The sequence below is a fragment of the Melozone crissalis genome, unplaced genomic scaffold, assembly GCF_028551555.1.
Source record: "Melozone crissalis strain CALT ecotype California unplaced genomic scaffold, PUWL_Pcris_2 ptg000004l_1, whole genome shotgun sequence".
Classification (NCBI taxonomy): domain Eukaryota; kingdom Metazoa; phylum Chordata; class Aves; order Passeriformes; family Passerellidae; genus Melozone; species Melozone crissalis.
In genome coordinates, this window is record NW_026535782.1 from 29,540,263 (window position 1) to 29,561,339 (window position 21,077).

General features: G+C 43.0%; 2 protein-coding genes across 2 annotated transcripts in view; one reads left to right on the forward strand and one right to left on the reverse strand.

Annotated features, from left to right (window-relative positions):
- Positions 1–9,237, forward strand: part of ZDHHC17 (zinc finger DHHC-type palmitoyltransferase 17) — a 65,273-nt gene extending 56,036 nt beyond the window's left edge. Inside the window, exons 14-17 of the mRNA XM_054272312.1 lie at positions 2,552–2,635; positions 3,040–3,197; positions 4,039–4,133; positions 6,147–9,237. Of these exons, the coding sequence (XP_054128287.1) occupies positions 2,552–2,635; positions 3,040–3,197; positions 4,039–4,133; positions 6,147–6,285 (476 nt within the window). The 3' untranslated portion in view covers positions 6,286–9,237. The remainder of the gene's footprint in view (positions 1–2,551; positions 2,636–3,039; positions 3,198–4,038; positions 4,134–6,146) is intronic.
- A 1,909-nt stretch (positions 9,238–11,146) lies between these two features.
- On the reverse strand, positions 11,147–19,749 carry CSRP2 (cysteine and glycine rich protein 2). Its single transcript, XM_054272322.1, has 6 exons — positions 19,722–19,749; positions 16,015–16,133; positions 13,943–14,111; positions 12,815–12,947; positions 12,052–12,145; positions 11,147–11,454 (listed from the first exon to the last, which is right to left on the reverse strand). Exons 2-6 carry the CDS (start codon positions 16,124–16,126, stop codon positions 11,378–11,380), a joined length of 585 nt encoding a protein of 194 aa, XP_054128297.1. The 5' UTR covers positions 16,127–16,133; positions 19,722–19,749; the 3' UTR covers positions 11,147–11,377.
- Positions 19,750–21,077: the final 1,328 nt, after the last annotated feature.

The window sequence follows — 21,077 nt, forward strand, 5'->3', positions numbered from 1 at the left end:
TTTCATAAATGCTTCATTGTAGTCCTTTCGAATAGATATAATAGTGAATAATCAGAGTAGTTTGGTCTGAAAATCAAGAGTAAAATCTTGGCATTTAAATTGTAATAGAACATCTCTAAAGTCTCATTGATCAATTTATATCACCCCCTTCTGTTTTATGTTTCCTACAGATGTTACTATCTGAGATATTTTTGTTTTATATTTTAGATGTTTTACAATGAAAAACTAAGAAATTTTTAATTCAGACAGGCAGGGGAACATGGGCTCAGGTTTTACAAGATACCAAGGAGTATGTGTCAATGGGACAGAAAGATCCAGTATTTTAATCTGTAACCAGAAAAAACCAAAAAACAAATAGGGAAGGAAAGCCCTTAGTTTTAGTGTATGAGTGATGGGATTAGGGTAGGTGGAGGAAATGGTTTTTAAGTCACAGTGATGATGGAAAAGTAGAATCTGTCTTTTACTGGTAGTGTACAGAGAGGGGTAACTGGAGGTAAACTTAGGGCCCTTGAAAGTATGCTGGGAAAAAGCATTTGAAATCACAGTATGGGAGCTGGAGCTGAACTGGAGGGATGGTGGTCTGAACAACCTTATATGGCTTCTCTGTCTCACATTGGTACGTGGTCACTCTAAGCATGGGATTGCAAAACAGAATCCATTCTTAAAACAGCATTTGTGGTATGTTTGCCAAAAAGGGAAGCATGAATCATGCCTTTCTGGAAAGGTGGAATTTGGATGTGTGTGGAATGTGTTAAAAAGATAAGAATGTTGCTAAAGATAGGACTGAGAAATCTTGTAAGAGTGTTTACAGACACTTTAAAATAAATCCTTTGGGGATAAAACTTGGCATATAAAGACACCTAGAATATTTTTACCATTTTTAAGAGGTTGACAAAAACTGGAGACTATTTGAAAAATAAAGGAATTGGCAACTAGGGCAAATTGTTTTCCTCAAAATTTTAGTTAAAATACAGCAACCAAATCTCTGGAAGTGATTATATTTGTATTCTAAATGGAGTATCAACATAGCATTGTTTTTCTACAGTTTTTAAAATTTTATTTTAACTGCAGAGGAGGACTCTATTCCTGCCAGTCCAGGAGGCAGCTGTAGAGCACAGTACTGTGTTTTGCCTAATCTTAGTTCAAAGTACAGGTTCTCCAGTTTATTTTTTCACTTTTTTTTTTCTTTTTAAACTGCGATCAAGATTGTACTATTTCATTTATAGTTTTAAATGCTACATGCTTTTACCTCACACATATGGATTTCCTGTTAGGCAGAATTTTGTTTAGTATTACTAAAGATGTTGCTGAAAGAAGCATCCCATCAGATGTTTCTCAAATGGGCTTCTAGGCCACTGTTTAACTTCTGTGTTCTTTATAGAATGTCTTTTATGAAACTTAACAGTTCTGAAATTTAGAATGCAAATGAAAGTGATACCTTAGGGACATTCCCACTGCTTTCTCATATGCCCTTAGGTAATTGAAGGCAATATTACAACATGATTTTGTGTTTTCAGGAACTTGTTTGATTTTCAAGGAAGTGTCTTATGTTTAGTCTAGATTGTGTTATATGTATGTTTTTCCTCATCTCTTATTTATACAGTCTTTCAGCTCACTTGCTAAAAGCACTTGATTATTTTCTGCCTCCAGAGGATGCTCTTGTTTTAGCAGGGAAAACATTTGACATAATAAAGAAGTAAATGCTGTGCTGGTAAATGATGACAGCCAAAGCTTTTGTAGCCCATTATCATCTCTGTGGGTTTAGTTTACAGCCTGGAGCTCTTGGAAGGTTGCAACACTGGACATATTTTACCAACAGAAGGAAGGCTGAGTACTTCAGAATTATGATGTACTCTCATAAAAGGCATATTTTTAGCTCTGCTACTGTTAAAAATAGATCAGTCTTTTAGTAACTGAGTTTTCTTGCATTAGAATTCTGTCTAAAGCAGAGTTGTTTTTATCCCATTCATTGTTATAGCTAGGTTTCCTAGACCTTGTTTGTTCAGTTACAGGTATTTGTTTTACAAGTTTTACTAGATATTTTATTTTTAGCTAGCTTCATCAGGCATCCAAACATAAGATTTGAGTTAGTTTATTATCAAAGAAGGTTGTATATTTGTTCATATTTCTGTTACTTTTAACAAAGTGAACTCCATAGTTTGATGATTTTTCAGTGGCTTTTAACAAATACTTACCAATTTTCAATTCCTGGCTGTTAAGGGCTCTGCAACAGCTGTCAGCAACTTTGCTCTAAATATTGTCTATCAGTAATTTTATTAGTTCATGAAAGAGGTTACGAATGAATTACTGAATTGCAGTTGTAACATGACAGAAAATTAAAGTTGCTTTGTTGTCTGAGAAATAAAAGAAAAATCATAAGTAAACCAGCTAATTTCACTGTCTTGAAGTTATAGAGGCTTAATATTGTAGCATAATGTTTCTGTATACAATAATAAGCAGTACTTCTAAGCAAGCAATTAAACTTTCTGGTGTAATGTTGTCTTTCTGCTGCTGAAAGTGTAGTAATTTGGTCCCTGTTGTGCAACTTTAGGAGCAGGCAACCATCGTTATTTTATGGGATACCTGTTCTTCCTGCTTTTTATGATCTGCTGGATGATCTATGGATGTATCTCTTGTGAGTAAATGTGATTTTTGACTTTTTAAAAAATTGCTTCTAAATATTGCTTCTAAATACTTTATCTCCTCATATGGAGTTTTACAGGTCTTTGCCTTATCAGGGTTTTGGGTATTTTTATTCTGGAATTGAACTGCACATTAATATTTGATTATATTGAGTATTTTAATTTAGAAGATATTTTTCTTGTTCTAGATCTTTTTTTTTTTTCATCACAGACAAGTATGTGCATGTGTCATGTATTCAAGGAGCTGGGAAAGGAAGAGAGCAAGTAAAGCTCAGAATTCTGGCACTTGTCATTTTCGTATTTAATTTAACACATTCTAATGTGGGCATTATATGTTGCTGTAAAACAAACATACCTTAAATCTTTGTATATTTTTTGACTTTTTTTTTCCCTCTAGACTGGGGTTTCCACTGTGAGACAAGTTACACAAAGGATGGATTTTGGACCTATGTTACACAGATCGCTACCTGTTCTCCGTGGATGTTTTGGATGTTTCTAAACAGTGTGTTTCACTTCATGTGGGTGGCTGTGTTACTCATGTGTCAGATGTACCAGGTATGGAAGGGCACTTCACTCATAATGCCATGTCTTGGATTGTGACATTACTGTGACATAAGAATATCAAATAGTTCTGTCGTTTAAATTTGCATGTTCATTGTGCTAGACCAAGTGTTTAATCTCTCAGCCCTGCTGGAGGAGGCAGGCATCTACTGTCTCTCAGTATTAGGCATCATTTAGCTCTAATTCACATGGCCTTTTTTTTTTTTGCAAGAGGTTAAAATACCTACCTCTTGCTTTCCATTCTCAGAATGACAAAAAGGTAAAACAGACCAGAAAAAGGCAACAAAGACTAATAGAGGATAAGAGCCATGGGGCAAATTTATAATAATGCTGTATGTTATTAACTGAAAGGGAGTGGTAACATGAAAGAGGATGCAATAATTTCTTACACTGCTTCAGTGTGAGGTGAGGCTATATTATTATACTCTAGTCTGACCAAACCCAAGTTGTTTTTCTTTTTATCCTTTCTATGGAAAGAAAAGTCATACTGAAAGCCTTGAAGTATGACTTGCCATTAATGAACCATGAGACTTAATTTCTTTTTCCAGGAAATCTTCTGGAAAGATTATCCTCTAAAGCTTAGATGAAACTTACAGGAAGTTTAAATTTTGTCGTCCATTTTTACAATATTTGTCACTTACAACATGTATCAATTTCAAAGTCTTATGGTTTATGTTTGCTCCTGATAATTTCCCCAGTCAAAAACTCGTTTGTTTACAAATAAATTTTAAAATAAATTTAATCCAGTAAATTTGGTCCTTTCTCAGTCTGTCTTGTGCAGTACTTGGTTGCATGTTTTTATGTGAGCTAAAATACTTATTCTTCCTGTCTTAAGATATCTTGCTTGGGTATCACAACAAATGAAAGGATGAATGCAAGAAGATATAAGCACTTTAAAGTTACAACCACATCTATTGAAAGCCCATTCAAGTAAGTTTTGAAGCATATACAGTTTTCTTATTTGTGTAGCCTTGCATACATTTGAATCACGTTGCTTGCTTGTTGAAGCAGAACACATCTAAACACTTCCAGACTGTTTTCTCTACTTGGAGTGCTGAATCTTGTCAGCTATTTTCAGTTACACGTTCTGTCCAGTTAAAGGAAGTGATTAATGTTTTGTAGCGTAGGAGGGACAAACACAGGAAAGAATGCTTTCCAGCAGTGGTTGTATTTCACTGTAGAGTTGATGGTGAAATAAGTATCATCTTTATAAAGCAGATGCTCAGACCAGAGGTAGTTGCTTACTGCAGCATGTCTGTGTTGACCTGGACATTAATTTCCACACTGGGCACTTTCTCCTGAGTAATACTTACTGTGCTGGTGAAGTTGCTGTGGGCAGTAGCTTCCCTTTTTCTCTACTGTGAGAAAAGAGACTTCCCTTTCTTCCTATTCATCAGGAAGAGCATGGCCAAAGCTGTTTGTGGGGAGGGAGCAGGATGTCCCAGGAACTTAAGTGGGTGTTGCATGGGTGAGAGCAAGCTGATGCATACAGTTTTTGGGCATCAGTATGTAAAAGAGTAGGTTGGGATTCTGGTTTCTGTAGTGATGGGGGTGCAAGATGAAAGATGGGGGCTTGGGGATGAAATAGCACTGAGATGGAATACAGGGTCATGGAGCAGCTTGTGGAGCCAAAGCAGGACATCAATGAAGGCATGAAGCTGGTATATTGGTGGGTTGAGAGCATGTTACAAAAGGAGCTGGAAAAAGAAAAAAGCACATCTCATCCTGCTGCACACGCTGTGCCTCCTGTGGGAGCTGCTGCTCTTTCTGGTGCCACACAGGGTAAAGGAGATAGGAATTGTGATCAGGAGCAGTCAGCATGGATTCACACAATCCTGTGCAATGAGCTCTAGGATGACCCTGGTTGAGCCAAGGACCCACTGTGGTCTCTTTCAACCTGCCCATGCCGTGATTCTGTTCTGTAGCAGATGGATTTCTGTGTTAGGAGTTTGTGTGGTCTTTTTTTAATATCTCTTCGTAGAAAACTTGTGAGAAGCAGACAAGCATTTCTTGTAGTTGCAGTGTTCCTACAGATTAGAGCTGTAACAAAACCAAATAATTTGCCTGGAAAACACAGGGTGGTGCGTAGGATAAGAAAAAAGTGCTGGTTTGATCCCAAACTGCTGTCACATTCACAAACCATTTTAACTGAAATAGCTGCTATTATAAAAATTACACCTGAAAATAACACCAGATGTCTGAAATAACTGACTTGGCATCACCTGTCATATGAAGCATTGACATCATATAGTTTCATCTCCTTTTTGCTTAGACCTGCTCTCTCATATATCATTACATGAGCTTCTCTTCCAGAAAACTATGATCTATTCAGCCCATGTCTAATTAAGTTAAAAATTCCCAGTATGTTGGGAGTTTTTATGTAGCTTTCTTAAATATTTGACAGTTAATTGATTCAACCACAGATAGTGTTTGAATTGTTCATTTAATTCAGATCATGTTTTCTTAATTTTGTGTTGTCAAGGGACCTGGTTGATTCTAGACCTGCAGCTGGTGAACCAGTATGTATGCAGAAACAGATACCAATAAATATGGAATTTATTCTAGGAAGACATTCATTTCATGCCATTTTGTTTTGCATCCATCTGTACAATGCAACTGTCCTCTTAAAACAGGATCTGTTTTAAGGTTGTGCTACATGGTGATGGACTGCTAAAAACATGTTTTGGTGGACAGTGGAAGAAAGTTGGTGTCTTGATTATGCCCAAGGATCAAACATTTACCAGTCTGGTGACCACTTCTTATTTCAGAACTTACTCATCAACTTGCTGATCAAGTATGAGAAAAATTCTGAACAGAGCTCGTTTTCTAAAGTTAGAAACTTTAAGGGTGGAGAATCAAATTTGTAGGTAGGCAAAAGATTGTGTACTTTGTTAGATGAGCAATGACATTGCTTGCTAATGTGTGTTTTTCTTTTGTTTTTAGCCATGGATGCATAAGGAACATTATAGACTTCTTTGAATTCAGATGCTGTGGTCTTTTTCGGCCTGTTATTGTGGACTGGACAAGGCAGTATACAATAGAATATGACCAAACTTCAGGATCAGGCTACCAGCTAGTGTAGCACCACCTTCATCCTGTGAGCATATCATCCTGAGTGGTGCCTGGAAAATTTTCCCTCTCTCTCTCTCGACTCCGCATCCCTTGAAGAGTAGCATGCTATGTGTAGGGCTGATGATGAATCATAAAGGTACCTTCTCTTCATCAGAATTTTATTAACAAAAGTAAAAATGGACAGAATAAACTGCCAAACCTGATAAGGAAGAGGAGGAGGATCAAAAAGGGATTTTAACAGTTCTTAACATGAGAATTATTCATGACAACATATTCACAGTATTTGTTATCGGGTTTTTTATTTAATGTCTTTCACAATGGAGCATGAGATTATTGAAGTATTGACATAAATAGTTATATTGTGCTGAGCAGAAAAATTTGTATCCCAATATCAATTATTCCACTGAAACAAGAATCTAGAACATAAAACTAAATTTCATGATACAGAGTTCACTGATCGCTATGTTGTAGTTCCTGTAATGTGATTTTTTTAATACAGATTTTCTGTAGTAAGATGTACATTGAAAAATGTGCTTTTCAGTACTGTTATAAACATGCTGTGGTGGGGATCCCCTGTAACATGTTAAGTTATAGCAGTCGGGCACGTCAGGTAATGTTGAGTAAAAATATGTTGCCCACGTTTTTTGGTGATTGTTTTTGCCACCAGTTAGTGGTACAACTAAATACTTGTAACAACCCTGTTCTGAAATAATGTAGTCTGAAATAAACAGCTGCGCCAATAAGGAAAGCTTTTCTGTCAAAGTTAAAGCCCTGCCTAAATGCATGATACACCTGTAAAATTAGTTTACAGTATATAATGTTCAGGGAAAAAAAGTGGGGAAAAAATAATTATCTTTGAAGTAATTGTATAAGCAACTTACAAACTAGCAATGTTTTAGTATTAGGTTTGGTCCTCATACAGTACAGTGTAGTGTATTTGGAGACACATTGGAAGAGAAATTACATGGGGGATACCACAGATGTAAAAGCAAAAGTCTCAGTTATTAAAAGACAAGATAGTTTAAAATTGAATGCAATTGGAGAAGAAGAACCCAAAGTTGCCTGAAATGCTTATTTCATTTGGATGTGAAATAATGGAACCCAAACTTTAACAAAAACAAAATGTTAAGAATCCCCATAATGGCACGTGCGCACAGAAAACACAGAGCAGTGTTCTGAGGAAGATGGTGCATTGGCACGTGGAAATCACCCTTAATTTCTGTTTTTAAGTTCTCATGCTACAGATGTGTTTGGAAGGTAAGGAATGATCTGAAATTGCATTCCAAAGGGGCTTTTCTTGAATGTGATGCACTGATTTTTGTTATGGTGTTTTCATATACTCATAGTGAATTGTTCACTGCTTCCTTAACTATTGTTTACAGAGAGACTGAGAATCAGTTTAGTTCTCTTCTAAGTGCTGTAGCAACCCAGTGGTTCAAGGAACCTGTGAGGGGAGTTTGGGGAGGGTCCTGAAAGCAGATGTCTGAGACCAGTGTAAAGAATGTGTATCTGTATATAAATAATTTATCAAATAGTTTTCTCTCTGTGAGTGTGTGTTTAGTGTGTTTAAAGCTGCTCATTTTCATTTTATTCAACCAAAAAAGTATAGGAAGATATCTAATGAGCTTTTAGTGATGTTAAATATTGCTGTTAATAGGCATTATGCCCTGCAAATTCACTGCATGTTTGATGCTTGGCAAAATTAGCGTTTTCTGTAATATGCAGATTACAGATAATAAAGCAATCTAGTGGTATTCCCGGCCCTTGCCTTAGTAGGAGGAGCAGTGAAACTGTAAATAGTTGATGTTCAGTATTTGCAAGTAAACATTTTTTCTGTAGTTGTTCATTGATCTCAAGACACACACTTAGTTTGCAAGTACCAGATATCAGGATTTACAGAAGTGCAGCATCAGAGTCCTTGAATGTTTAATACTGGAAAAATCAATGTTGTCTTGGACACTTTTAGCAGGAGAGGTTTGGGTATAGGGGTGAAGAAGCTTTGGCTACTGTTGTCAGACAAAATTTGTAATCCTAACAAAAACATGCTCTATTTCTGTGAAAACAGTTGACTTCAGTTATTCATTTTTTTTTTTCTAATCAGAAAAAAGCATGAAAGCTTTACACTATGGTTTGTTTTGATCACCAATGATGTTCTGCATATTTTTTCATTAATTTCTTTTTTCACATTTTAGTTGGGGGTTGGTTGGCTTGAGGAGCTTCAACACACTTTATAAAATATCACCCAGTTCAGTGCATGATGCAAGTTTTGGTCACATTTGCCCAGTAGCATTAAATACCATGAATTGTATCATGCACTCCATGTCAAAAATGTTTGCAAAAGAAGAGGTGATCCTTGGTAGCACGTAGGAAGTTCTGCACTATTTCCATGTCAGTAGCTCTCTGGTGACAGATTTGTTGAGACCTGCAGAATCTGAGCGATAATAGGTAGTTGTGAAAATTAACATGCATATATGGATTTGGGATGTATGAAGTTTCCAGTGCAAAATGTAACTTGTCTTGAGTAACACTGAATTGTTGATGTGAAATCATAAAGCAAGCAGGGGGGAGCCAACTATGCAGCATTTTTTCTGTCAAGTTATCAAACTTAAAATTCACTTGTTGAACCAAAACTGCATTGCTTCTGAAACTTAAGCTGATCTAGACCAACAGCAGATCAGACCAACTTAATCTGACATAGGTAGAATAAATAGGAATTTTGTCTTGGCCCTAAACATGTGCTGTTTCTTTGCAGGTTTTTGTATTCTTTGATGTCCACCAGATTTTTTTTCAATTAATGTGTAAAACAGCATCACTACATTTTAAGCTGTGGATTTTTTTGTATATTATTTATAACTGTGCCAAGTATTATTTTAATACTGTCAAGATCTTGATGTGTATTACATTGTGAACAAAAAAAATCTGTAAAATGTTTAATAAACTAGCTCTCCTTACGTAAATTAAATCTGTTAAATTTTGTAAGTTATTAATCAAATAAATATTGACTCTTAGATGCAGTGTTTGTATTGACTTGGGGTGTGATTTCATGCAGTGTAGTTTGTGTCCAGTTTCAGAAGCCTTTCTGGAAAGAGGCACAGGTGTCTTACAGATGGCATGCACCCAAATCTGAACAGATGTGAAATCCTGTGAGTTACTACACTGTGGTAAATTACACCTTTGCACTACCAATTAAAGTTAGCATTCACTAAATTAAGTATTCCTGTCTTTTGAGTGAAGCATGCTGGCAAGCATGCTTTCTTAAGGGAGAACTCCATCTAGGTAATGCTTCATGTGGCCTAATGTCCTTTCATATATGACATTATAATAATGTCATTTGAGGTATTCTGAGGGTCAGCCAGGCATCTACATAGGGCTAGGATGTGTCACCAAGATGTGTGCTTCTGAGTGGCACTTGCAGGACACAGACTACCTTGGCTATTCTGATCCACACTAAAGGTTAGAGTTTGAGCAGAAACAAGGTAACAATCCATGTTCAAATCTAATCAGGATATTTATAACCAGCAAGGTGTATTAAAGTGTAAGGCTAGGACTTAGGAGCACATCTAATGGGAAGAAAAAAGTGTTTTTCCGCTGAGTCTTGTTTTGCTATTGGCATTGAGAATTGGTGGTGGTGTTCACCCCTTCCCCAAGCAGTGTTCCTGGTGAGGCTGTGTCTGGGCTGACCATCCATTAGCTTGTCAGGAAAAGACCAGGGAAGACTTTCAACCTGTGCTGAAGATCTCCATCCAAGATTTGCAGTTCTCCACCAGAGGAATTGCTGTGTTTGGGAGTCTTGATGATTTGAAAGCTGGCTCCTGGGTTTGGGGTTTTTTGGAAAGAAGCCAGCCCTCTGCACCCTCATTATGCTTCTACTAGAGCTCAGTGCCTTGCACCTCCCATTAGCTGCCTTTTAGTAAAATCAGACTTCCTTGCTATGAAAGCAATGTCCATGGTATGAGTAGCAGGACTGAGAGTTTTTCCTAGGTTTCCTAGGCTGTGCTGTTGTTTACTGTCTCACTCCCACCTGAAATGTGCTGCTTCAGAGTTATTGTTGTCTTTTTCAGCTCTAATCTTTCCTGCTCTGTGAACTGGACAAGTTATTGGGTCACTGAGCTGGCTTGTTTTTCCTCCTATCTGCATGGTTCCTTTATAACCTGTACAAAATACTCTTTGTGTATTATTTTGAGTAGTACATATTTTTCTAATTAGGCTTTTGGCTTGAACTGCTTCACTGCCTCAGACCATAGTCATAGATGTTGCTTGAAACTGCTTTAGACCACGCTGACACAATTGCTTAGTGTTTCATTGCAGCAGTCCCAGTTATATGTGTTTCCATAAATTCAGTGTTGTGAAGGTTCTTTTATCCCAAAGAAGTATCAGCTTGTTTCTCGAACTAGACAAGAGTTTCAAAGTTCTTTTCCTATCTTTACCTAACTTCTTAATCTGCGGCTGTCTTGGTGGAGTATTCCTGCACAGTAAGTTCTGTGCATAACAGTACCTCAATACCAAAGCACGCTCAGTCCCCCAGAATATTACGGTTTGGTTTTCATTTACTAGAGACTCTGTGCTAGAGACAGGCAGCCATTTAGGCACACAGGTACCCCTTATCTATCACTTTCAGAGCTGTGTCACCCTAGAGAGCAGTAGATTAAGATTTACTACTTTTGTGCAGCAAGCAGCTCTTTGCCTTGCACACACGTATATTATGGTGTGATGCTGGAGGAGAGTTATTCAGCTCTGAAGGCCATAACTGCATATGTCCAGCTTTCAGCAGAGCTGTGCATCAAGTCTGTAAAGCATCATTCTTCCACCCCTGAAGTACCCAGTAACACTCCCCTCACTTTTATTGCTGACAAAGTAGGCAACGCTTAGAGTTAGGGTATATCAACAAGCAAAGCTTTATTGAATTGGTACTCAGTATTAAAAGTGTTACAGTGTGATACACAAGGCAAGAAAAAAAGCAGCGTGTGTGTTTGTTTTTAAAATCATTGGCTGAAGGTACACTACAGTAACTAGAATCTGTTTCACAGTAGTTAGTAACATTTGGAAAACTCTTGCTCCTTCTGGCAGGATCTCAGCAGAACTGGAAGGCGTTTTTAGCCCCCTCACTGGGCATGAACAAGGGCACCTGCTCCCTGGCCATACCCAAATCCCTTGGGGCCAAAGTTCTTCGCGTAACAACCTGTGAGAAAGATGAACACACAGTAGCTGAGTCTTCTGGCACATTAATTAAGAACAGCACTGTCTGGGCTAAGCCTCTCAGTGGCTTCTCCTTAATCACTAGAATATCCCCCTGGGAAGCAACACTTAGAAACATTTTGTTAAGCTGCATAACTAACAGGACTGAACTCAGTAATCAGGACTGTTCCATCTGTGTAGCTCCTAGCCCACTCTGTGAGAGCAATTGACAGGTCCAGTCTGTGGCTTGGTATCTGTTAAGTCATTTGTTGTCATCAAACCACTGTGTGGATCAAGTTTACATCCACAACCACTCAAGAAGGCAGAGCACAATGCTTGCTGGCTTGTTTCCTTACTCTGATCAGGCGCAGGGCAAGGCTGCTGCTGCATTTCTCACTATGTGATGTTTTACTTGATGCAGATGTCAATTACATCAGCAGCTTCAGTAATATCCATTCCATTTTTTACTCTATTCCTATGACTTACAGAGCACTTCCATGTAACTGTAAGCTGAATGTTTCTTATATCAGCAAGACATTGACTATTTGTCCTTGTAAGGCATCTTGAACCATAAACAAATGCTCTTTGCTTCTTTTCTCACCTTTACAATAGATTTCTCCCTCTTTTTCAGTTAGGGTTGTAGATTCTAGGCTTTTTCCACACTTGGCACATCGGAAGCAGTTCTTGTGCCATGGCTAGAGAAAAAATAAAGACAGTAGTATTAATACACAGAATGCCCAAGTTGGTAAAAAAAACACATTAACTGAAGATATCTGCATCACTATTGGTTAGAGACTGGTGCAATGAAAAGCAGCTGAAGTGCACCAGCAGCAGACAAGAGCATCTGCATTTCTGTGAGCAGCACAAAGCCCCAGATTCCACCCAACATTCTGCTCAGAGCAGCACTCTGAAAGTTTGGGCTTGCTGTGATCAATTCAGAGCAATCTTGGCTCTCTGTAGCAAGTAAGCCAGACACCAGGCAGACTGATATGCAGTTTAACATGGTATTTTCAGAGACCATCCCCCTTCAGATGAAACATTCTTTAGATGAAACATTCGGCCTCCCTCACAAGCTGCACGCCTAAAGATTGTTTCCTCTTCTGGGTGAGGGGCTTCTGTAGTTTTCTTCAAGTCTTAAACATGAGACAATATTAAATCTTCACCTCTGAGGTGGTCACTCATCACCCTGCATTTCAAATGCTTTTTTTTCAATTAAGTTGATTAATTTGATTATTTCCAGTGCAAAGAAATGCAGTTTTAAGGTAACTGCCCTGCAGTTGGTTCCCTGCTGGGACTGACGTCACACACCTTGCCCAATTTAAAGTCCACATAGCAGGTACAAAACGACACATGCAGTTCCTTACCTTTCCAGCTCCTATTACTTTCTCTGCTGCATAAACAGAATCACCACACCTGGAGCATTTCTCTGTCCCTCCAAACTTCTGAGCGAACTTGGAAGGGTTTGGATTTGTGGTGGGCCGGTGAGGAGAAGGAGTGCTGAAAGAAACAGGACATTTGTTTTCTCTACTCTTACTCAAATGGTCTCTTGCTCTGCTTAGCAACATGAACAGACCAGCACCCAGCACAAGGTACAGAATACAGTACTGCTGCAAAACTGGAGAATTAAGTTACCAGAAAGGCTATCCAATTACACTTGGTAGGGAAAAAACCAAAGCCACAACAACAAGAGAAAGGCCGTGCTTTAAAGGATAAAAAGAAGGTACTGTAAAGGCTAATTTCTTCAGAGCCTTCCTTTTTTCACTTAACTAGAAGAACTGAACTCCATCAGAACATGGATTTTTCAGACAGTAAGATACAAATAATTCTATTAAGTTCCTGTCCACTGATTATAATCAGGAACCTGAATAGATCACTGAACCTGGCTGCAGAGCATACATCATATAAATATTAAGCAGTCATTTGGGAACTTGCATGAAGCACGTTGTGAGACATACCTCAGCTTCTTTCCACAGAAAAGCTGTGCTTTTCTGGCATTCCTAATGCTCTACTTTACAGCAAGAACTTAATCAGATTAGGAATGTTTACTATTTAATGTGACTTTTGGTTTTGGTTATAATTAAGCACAAATGGTTCTTCATTTGCCAGTTCAAAATTCATTCTGCTTGTAGCCCAGATTCTCAGTTGTCCAAATCCATCCCTGCAAGAATCTGTAGAACGGTAGAGCAATGTGAGACCCACATTCACCTCTGCGAGCTCGTGCAATGCCATCAGCAGCTCCATAATCCAATCCCCTATGGCTCATTCATAAAATGAGTGTGTCCTTGCTTGCACTAACTCCTGCTTCTACTGTTCTGACTCACACAGTCACCAGTGAGAGCTTCATGCAATGCAGGTTCAATGCCCTGCATTCAACTAGACTGGGGTATTTTGTAGCGTTTCTATTCCCAACATGAAGATAAACAAAATCCAGCCTGAAAGACTTCTCTGAAAGTAGTACTGAAGGCCATGCACCCCCAACTCAGTTCACTCACCTCTCAGGCTTGATGCCTAGTCTCTCTCCCCTGTCCATGTTCAGCGTGCCTGCCCCTTGGCCATATCCATAACCTTTTGGGCCATACTTTTTCCCATAGCAAGATTTGCAGTAAACCTCAGCATCATGAATTGCTACAGTTGTGCTGTCCAAGTTTTTCCGGCAGACCACTGGAGGTAAAAAAACAAAATAATTAAACTGCCTTAAGGGACTATTTCCATCAGCACACATGGTAAGCCAAAAATCAAGTGAGAAGTGATGTTATGGTTTTCCCTGTCCAAAATTCTTCCCATTAGGCAGTGGGACCACCAGAGATTAGAGGGAGCAAGTTGCTGTTTGAATTTGTGAATTATGCTTAGCCCCATAAAGGGCTCTATTCCCTCCCACCTCTTCATGACCGTGACATTTAAAGCCTGGAAACTTGCCGTGGTTTGATGAACGAGGCTGCTCAGAAACCCAGAGAGGGCAGTCTGCAGTTTCCCTTGACAGATGCCATACAGCATGAAGCCAAAGCCTATCAGTACAGAAGAGCCCCTGCTCTGCCCTTTTGGCCAGGGTGGGGCTGGGAAAAAACCCGAATCTTCAAGGTTTCCCACCTCCCTCACCCTCCCAATACTGCTTCAGGGCAGAGCTGGGGCTGGTTCTCAGCTGACACTGGAGGGGCTGTGCTTTTCTGGCATTCCTACATTGTCCTCCAGCACAATGCAAGCCCTCTACTCAAGGTTACAGTAGAAAGGAGAACTATTTCCTTCCTAAACCTCCTTTTGTATGCCAACTGCCGTGCCCTTTCCATCTGCAACAGCATTATGCCCATGAAAAAGAATTTGGGGGAGAAAAAAAGAAACACTCTCAATGAATATTTTGTTTAAAGATTTTAATGTCTGCAAAACACTGGGTGACTTTTGTGTATGGCAATCATTAGCTCCAAGGTTCTTTTTATATAATATCCAATAAGTAAATCAATTAATGCATGTTTGTTAAGCCTTTGGACTTTAACCCCAACAGAAGTATGCACTAAGGAAAACCATGTATTCAGACACACTAGAGCCATTGTTTGACTGCAAGTTCCAGGTTTCTTTTAATAGTAACTCCCATAAAAGGCTGAAAATGAGGCAGCCGAGGCATCTAATCTTTGTTTTTTGTGACCACTGTAGAGCTCAAGGAAAGGAGTGTAGGTGTGCCGAGGCTCTCAACGCCAGCACAGCACACCAAGGCTAGGCAGCAGACTTAACAGCAAACTTGTTTGAGAGGCCCAGGGTAACTGCAGCCAAAATAAGAAGGCTAAACCCTAGTTCTGCCCATATGTATTAATCACCAACAAGTGGGGAAAAGCAGTACCTCATGTTTGCAATAAGGTAAAATTCTCTCATTCAGACAGAGAGGCTGTCTGCTCGCAAAGTAGGAGCCTCCAATTCACAGAGACCCTTTGTTCCCCTCATCTAAGCAGAGGCATTTTCAGCATAGAAAGCAATTTTCAATGCCTCACTAGGCTTGTTGGTTGGACTGGAAAATAATGCTTTGGACTCCTTTCATCTGAAATAAACCACAGGCCTCTGTGCCAAGAAAGTTTAGGCTTTTGGCTGTGCTAAAGCATCAACAACTCTGCTGTGCTAGTGTGCACTGCTGTCCTGGTCTGCACAGGACTCCAGGGCAGCAGTTTGATAACAGTTCCTGCAGCCTCTGCCAGCCCCAGGACCACGGGGAGAAGCCCAGCTGAGCTCAGATCAGTGCAAACAAAGCTCTGCCACTGACCTTCCTCCTCTGCATGAGCCATGCTTAAGCCAGGTTTCCAGCCTCAGGATCCCTCAGACTCCTGAGGAAATTTGTACTCCTGGCAAGAGTGCAAATGGATGTGCTCTGCTCTGAGACATGACAAAACCTCTCACTGAGAGGTGAGCTCTCCCCTCGGGACTGCCAAGCCCAGGAAGCACATGGGGATGCAGGAATCATGATGGACAAAGTCACCTCTGGCCATTGCCCTTCCCAGTGTCAGGGACACCTCCTGTGGACCAGCCCCCTGCTGCTGTGACCCCCACATTTACAGCAGGAGAGGTTTTGGAGGAGAATACTTACTGCAGAGGAAGCAGCAGCGGTGGAAGCTCCTCCCGTCGCACTGCACCTCCTCAGCATGGTAGACGGTGCGGCCACAGGCTCCGCATTTGTTGCCACCTCCCCAGTTCGGCATGGTGGTTCTGTGTGCCCAGCCAGGCAGGAGGGGAGGAGGGGATCGTTAAATGCGCATTAACAATTAAGAGACATTGTTAAATGCAGTGTCCTCCATCACCCTGGCCCCAGGACAGCTGGGCTTACAGGCTCCTTTAAACCAGATCTGTGAAGTTTGGGTGGCATCAGAGCACAACTCTGTAATTTCATCAACTGTTTAAAAACATGACCCTCCACTGCGTGAGAAGATTTTGGGACCAGTTCAATTTCCCAACTCTTCAGATGCCAGACCAGACTTAAAGGCTTAGGCAGGCTCTCTACGGCTATTTGTAAAAGCAGACGAACTGGCAAGGGGAACAGAGACCACTGCTGCTGAACAGCAAGAAAAACAGAGACACAGTCTTCACGAGCCATGTCCTCTGTCCCTGCCCGGGGATTTTGAAAGTTATATAAATTGGATATGCACAAATTACAGTTTCATGCAAAAGAGCTTTACTGTACCTGGAACGAATGGCCCCCCAGATGGATATAATTTCAGTTTCTATGCTTCACTAATGCTGGGCCTCTTGTCTGATAGAAGCAAACCAGTTATGCCAACAATGGCATTTTGTTTTACTGCAGGGCCTGTCATTTGGGATGTGGAACAAGCCAAAGTTCACTTCACCGGAAAACCACTTATTAGGGTTGTAGGAACATTCTGAACTCCTTTGAGATCACACCTGCACTTCAAAGAAGTTTAAGGGGGATTATTTTCCAGGGACTCCATCCCTGTTACATGAACTGCACCTTTACCAGGCCGGTATATCAACCAAACCCAACTGCTCAAGTAGCCACAGCTGATTTAAAAGGAAGTGAAACCCCCTCTCATGCATTACTTGCAATGGACCCTCAGAAAACTCTGGGGACAGGCATCTCACCTACTGTGTCAGCCTGTAGCCTTGGGAACAGTCTCTTACATTAAGCCAGAAGCAGTAGCTGTCCCATCTCAAGCTGACCTGCTCCCTCCCAAACTCCCCTGCACTCTCTGGCACCACCATCAGCGGTTCCCCCCCAGCTCCTCCCGTTCACTGTCTGGGGTTAAAGCTCCAAAGCAGATCCCTGCCCATCACCCTCGAGATCTCTGGGGCTTTCCTACTGCCACCACTGCCGCTACCGTGAGCTAACACAGCTGTGTTTGCTGAAGGCTCAGCTCAGCACCACCACCTCCCACCAGCATAGAGGCCAGCAGCAGCCGGACAGGGCTACTGCCTCCAGGAGCTTAACCCAGCAGAGCTGCTCAGCACTCACCACCCCAGTGCTCCTTACTGATCCTCATTTCACACAGGGCTTTTGGACAAGGACCATGGTTTGCCCACTGGAAGGTGCCCAAAGGCACCTCCTGCCATCCTCCTCCCCCACCAGCAAGAGCATTCCCTCCCTGCAGAGTTCCCACAGCAGCACACGTCAGCCATCAGGGAGGGAGGCTGGGAAGGAATTTCTTGGGAGCTTCTGACTTTTCTCTGCAAAACTCACCTTTAGTTGCCCTGAGAAGCTCTCCTAGGCCTGACAAGGAGAAGATACACACAACATCATCCCCACACAAAGCCCAGAGCCTGCTGCCTTCAGTTAACTCTGCGCTCATCCCTCTGAGCCAGGAGCAGAGGACTACCAATCTCCAGTTGCCTCTCTTGTCAACAGAGAGGAGCTGGAAGTGCCACCCCAGGGAGCCAGAGAGGAGCACTTTGCTTGAAGAGCTCTTTTCTCCCAAAGGGTGGGACAGGCCTCAGCGCAGAGCGAGCTGCCTTGTACCCCAGGCAAGGTCTACCTCATCAGACTCCCAAATCACAACTGAGAGCAGCAGTTTTGGCTAAATCTGAATTATGTGACCCATCTTGCCTGGTGAAACAAGCCTCCCACCCCAGCAGCATGGGCAGCAGCAGTTCAGCAGTGCAAGGTAGGACGTGTGGTTCCCAAGTGAGACATGCTGCCAGGTAGCTGCTACAAGACCTTTGTCCAAGACAGGCAGACAGCCATTCATGGCATGTGGGAAAATGAGATTAGTTTATTAACCTAAATTGGGGCACCTCGGGTACATTCCTAAGCAACAGCTTAGGAACCTTGCTCGGAGTGGCTGAGCAGTGCCATTTGCACACTGACACCAATTACTGAGAAAGCCCTTTGTTTAATACTTCCATGGGATTAGCAGCATTACTGCTCCATGGTTTAGCACTAATACCCTGACCTAGCTCATAAAATTAGTTTTATGACATTTCCCACTTTGCTTTTGTCATTCTTGGCACAACTGTACAGTCTGAAAATCAAGATTCCATTTCTTTTATCCAAGTGCTTGGCTGTGCTACCGCACAGCAGCTGACATCAATCAGAGCAAAGAGCGTCCTTAGCTAAAGAGAATATAGGCCGCACAACGCTCTGGAAAAGGAATGCACGGACAGGGGGGAAAAAAGAAAAGGAGAAAAGATTCCTTTCCACTTTGTTTGCTTTCCAAAATGTAAATGGTATTTGGTACAAGAACTACTTCTGTCTTTTCCTCTCATCACCACCATCCTCATGTTCTATTGTACATTTTCATGAGCCTGCATTACCTTAATCGTTTTGTTAGCAAACAATAATTTAGTTTCCATGCACACTACAGCTGAGGACCTGAATCAGGTTTCCCCAGCTTTGCCCCAGATTTCACATGAAATGTTGGGCAAGACAGGGTGCAGCTCCACCCTTTCTTCCCCGAGAGAGACAGAATACTAGACGACCCGACAACCATTAGCTAACTCAAAACTTCTGATAAGGGCTTTGGGAATTCATTAAATGAAAAATAAAAAGGAACTGAAGTTGGTAGGTCAAGGTAACCGTATTTTCTTCCAGGGAAAGTATTTCCATTTATCCTCCCCATGATGTTCCTATGACGCTTGCGTGGGAAGAACGGCAATATTTCCTCAGTTACTCAACGGCAGGAGCTGCCTCCTGGCAGCGGTGCTCAGGAGGCGCCTCGGGGGCGAGGGCTGGTGCCCGGCAGCAGCTGTGTCCCGGGACAGCGCACCGCTCCTCGCAGCCGCGCCCCGGGACAGCGCACCGGCCCGGCCCTCTCCTCACAGCTGTGCCCGGAGCCTGCTGCTGCCCAGGGCTCCCTCCCGAGCGCCGTGGGGAGCGGGCTCAGACCGCCAGCCCCGCCTCAAGCCTGCCCTGCTCCCTCGGGACTCTCCGGCTGGTTCCCGCAGGCCTCCGGGGAGCTCAAAAGCAGCAATTAAACATCCAGGTGATCTCACTGCCAACACCAATAATTCTGGCTGTCTGCTGCGGCTTGATGGCAGCTGCTCGTACCCAGCACGCATCCACGGGACAAGCCCCGGCAGCCGCCAAGTCCTTTCCGACCCGTTTGCCAACAGCGGCTCAGATTCAAGAGACCTAAGCCAGCCGCAAGACAGACTCACAGGAATTCCAGGCTATCCGGTTATCCTAGACGGCTTTGTCGGGGAAGCCCGGTGCGTGGCAGCTCCATCATTAGAGCAGCGGAGCGGGTGAGCATCGCCCCCGCCACCTCTCCGGCCCCGGCTGGCCGTGTGCCTCTCACCACCCCCGAGCCCTACCGGGGTCCGCTCCGGCCCCCCTGCCCCGGCACTCACCTCCGCTCGGCTCGGCTCGGCGCGTCTCAGCCCGGCGCGGCCCCGCGGCGCCTTAAAGCGCCGGGGCGGAGCCAGAGGGGCCGGGCCCCGCTACCCGCGCTGGGCCGGCCGGGGCGAGGGACGCGGGGCGCTGCCGGGGCCGCCCCGGGGGCAGCAGGACAAGGCCCAGCTGCAGCCTCCGACCGCCGCACCCCAGCTTGTGGTTTCACCCAGTTTTGGGGTTTTGCTTGACGTACCTGCCGGCTCCGTGATCGTGTTTCCCCAGAGCACAGGGAAAGGATGCAGGGGTCGGGAAAGAGGTTTCGCAGGACGTGAGGAGCGGGCGCAGGCAGGAGCCTGTGCCCGCCTCGTGGGAGCCTCGGGGAGTCGGCACCGCGGCTCCCGCTGAACCACTGCTCCAGCGGGGACTGATGAGGAGGGGCCACAATATTTTCACAAGAGGCCGGCAATTAGCGCTGTCTACAGCATGCTGGAGAAAACTGCCCGAGGCTTCAGCTGCTTTCTGTAAGCGTCCCAGTTTCCCAGGGCTGTTGCACTCTGGCTCTGTCGGTTTCAGGATGATGCGCAGGGCTCCCTGTGCCTAGCGGGAGATGTGGGCTTATCCCCGGCTCGTTATTAACCCAATACCAAGTCACCTACTCGCTGCCCACAGGAATGCCAGGCAGCACGGGAGCGACCTTTTCACACGCACCAGGGATGGAGCCCCAGGAATGAGGCCCAGCGAGCTCGGCGGAGGCAGCTCCCAGGAGCCCTGCTGCACAGGCGCTGTGCAGTGAGCACGGTGGGCTGTGTCCTCGCTGGGGTGACAGAGATCCCGCCGAGCTGCTGGCACAGACACTGGGTGACATGCCGCTGGGCCCAAACTGCCTGTACTGTGAGGTGACTGAAAATGACCTCCACCCCAGGTCAGAGAATACAAGGGTTACTCTTCCCCCCCTTGAAATGTACTTTCCATGTACTGCAGCCTGCATGCTGGCAGCTGCAACTTGCTGAGATGTTTTGCTTTTCATTTTTTAATTTTCTTTTTTTTTTATTTGTAAAGAATCTTGAGTGACCAGACTGTGCATGATTTATGTGCATCTCAGAGTCCTGCTCCATAAGCAAAGCCAGTATCTGTTCCTGTGGAACAAGTTGGTGTTCATTGTGAGCAAGACCAAGAGTCTGACCTCAAGCATCACAGCAAAAACTTTATGCGAGGCTTTGAGGGAAGTGAGCACTAGGAGAAGCAGAAGTTAGCAACTGTTGTTTCTTGAATTGGAGGTTGCATGAAGGGAGAGGATCTCTCAGAGTCGATGAGAGGCTGTGAGTCAGAGCAGGCTGACTCCATTTGCTGCAAGAAATGCCTGTGCTCTCTTG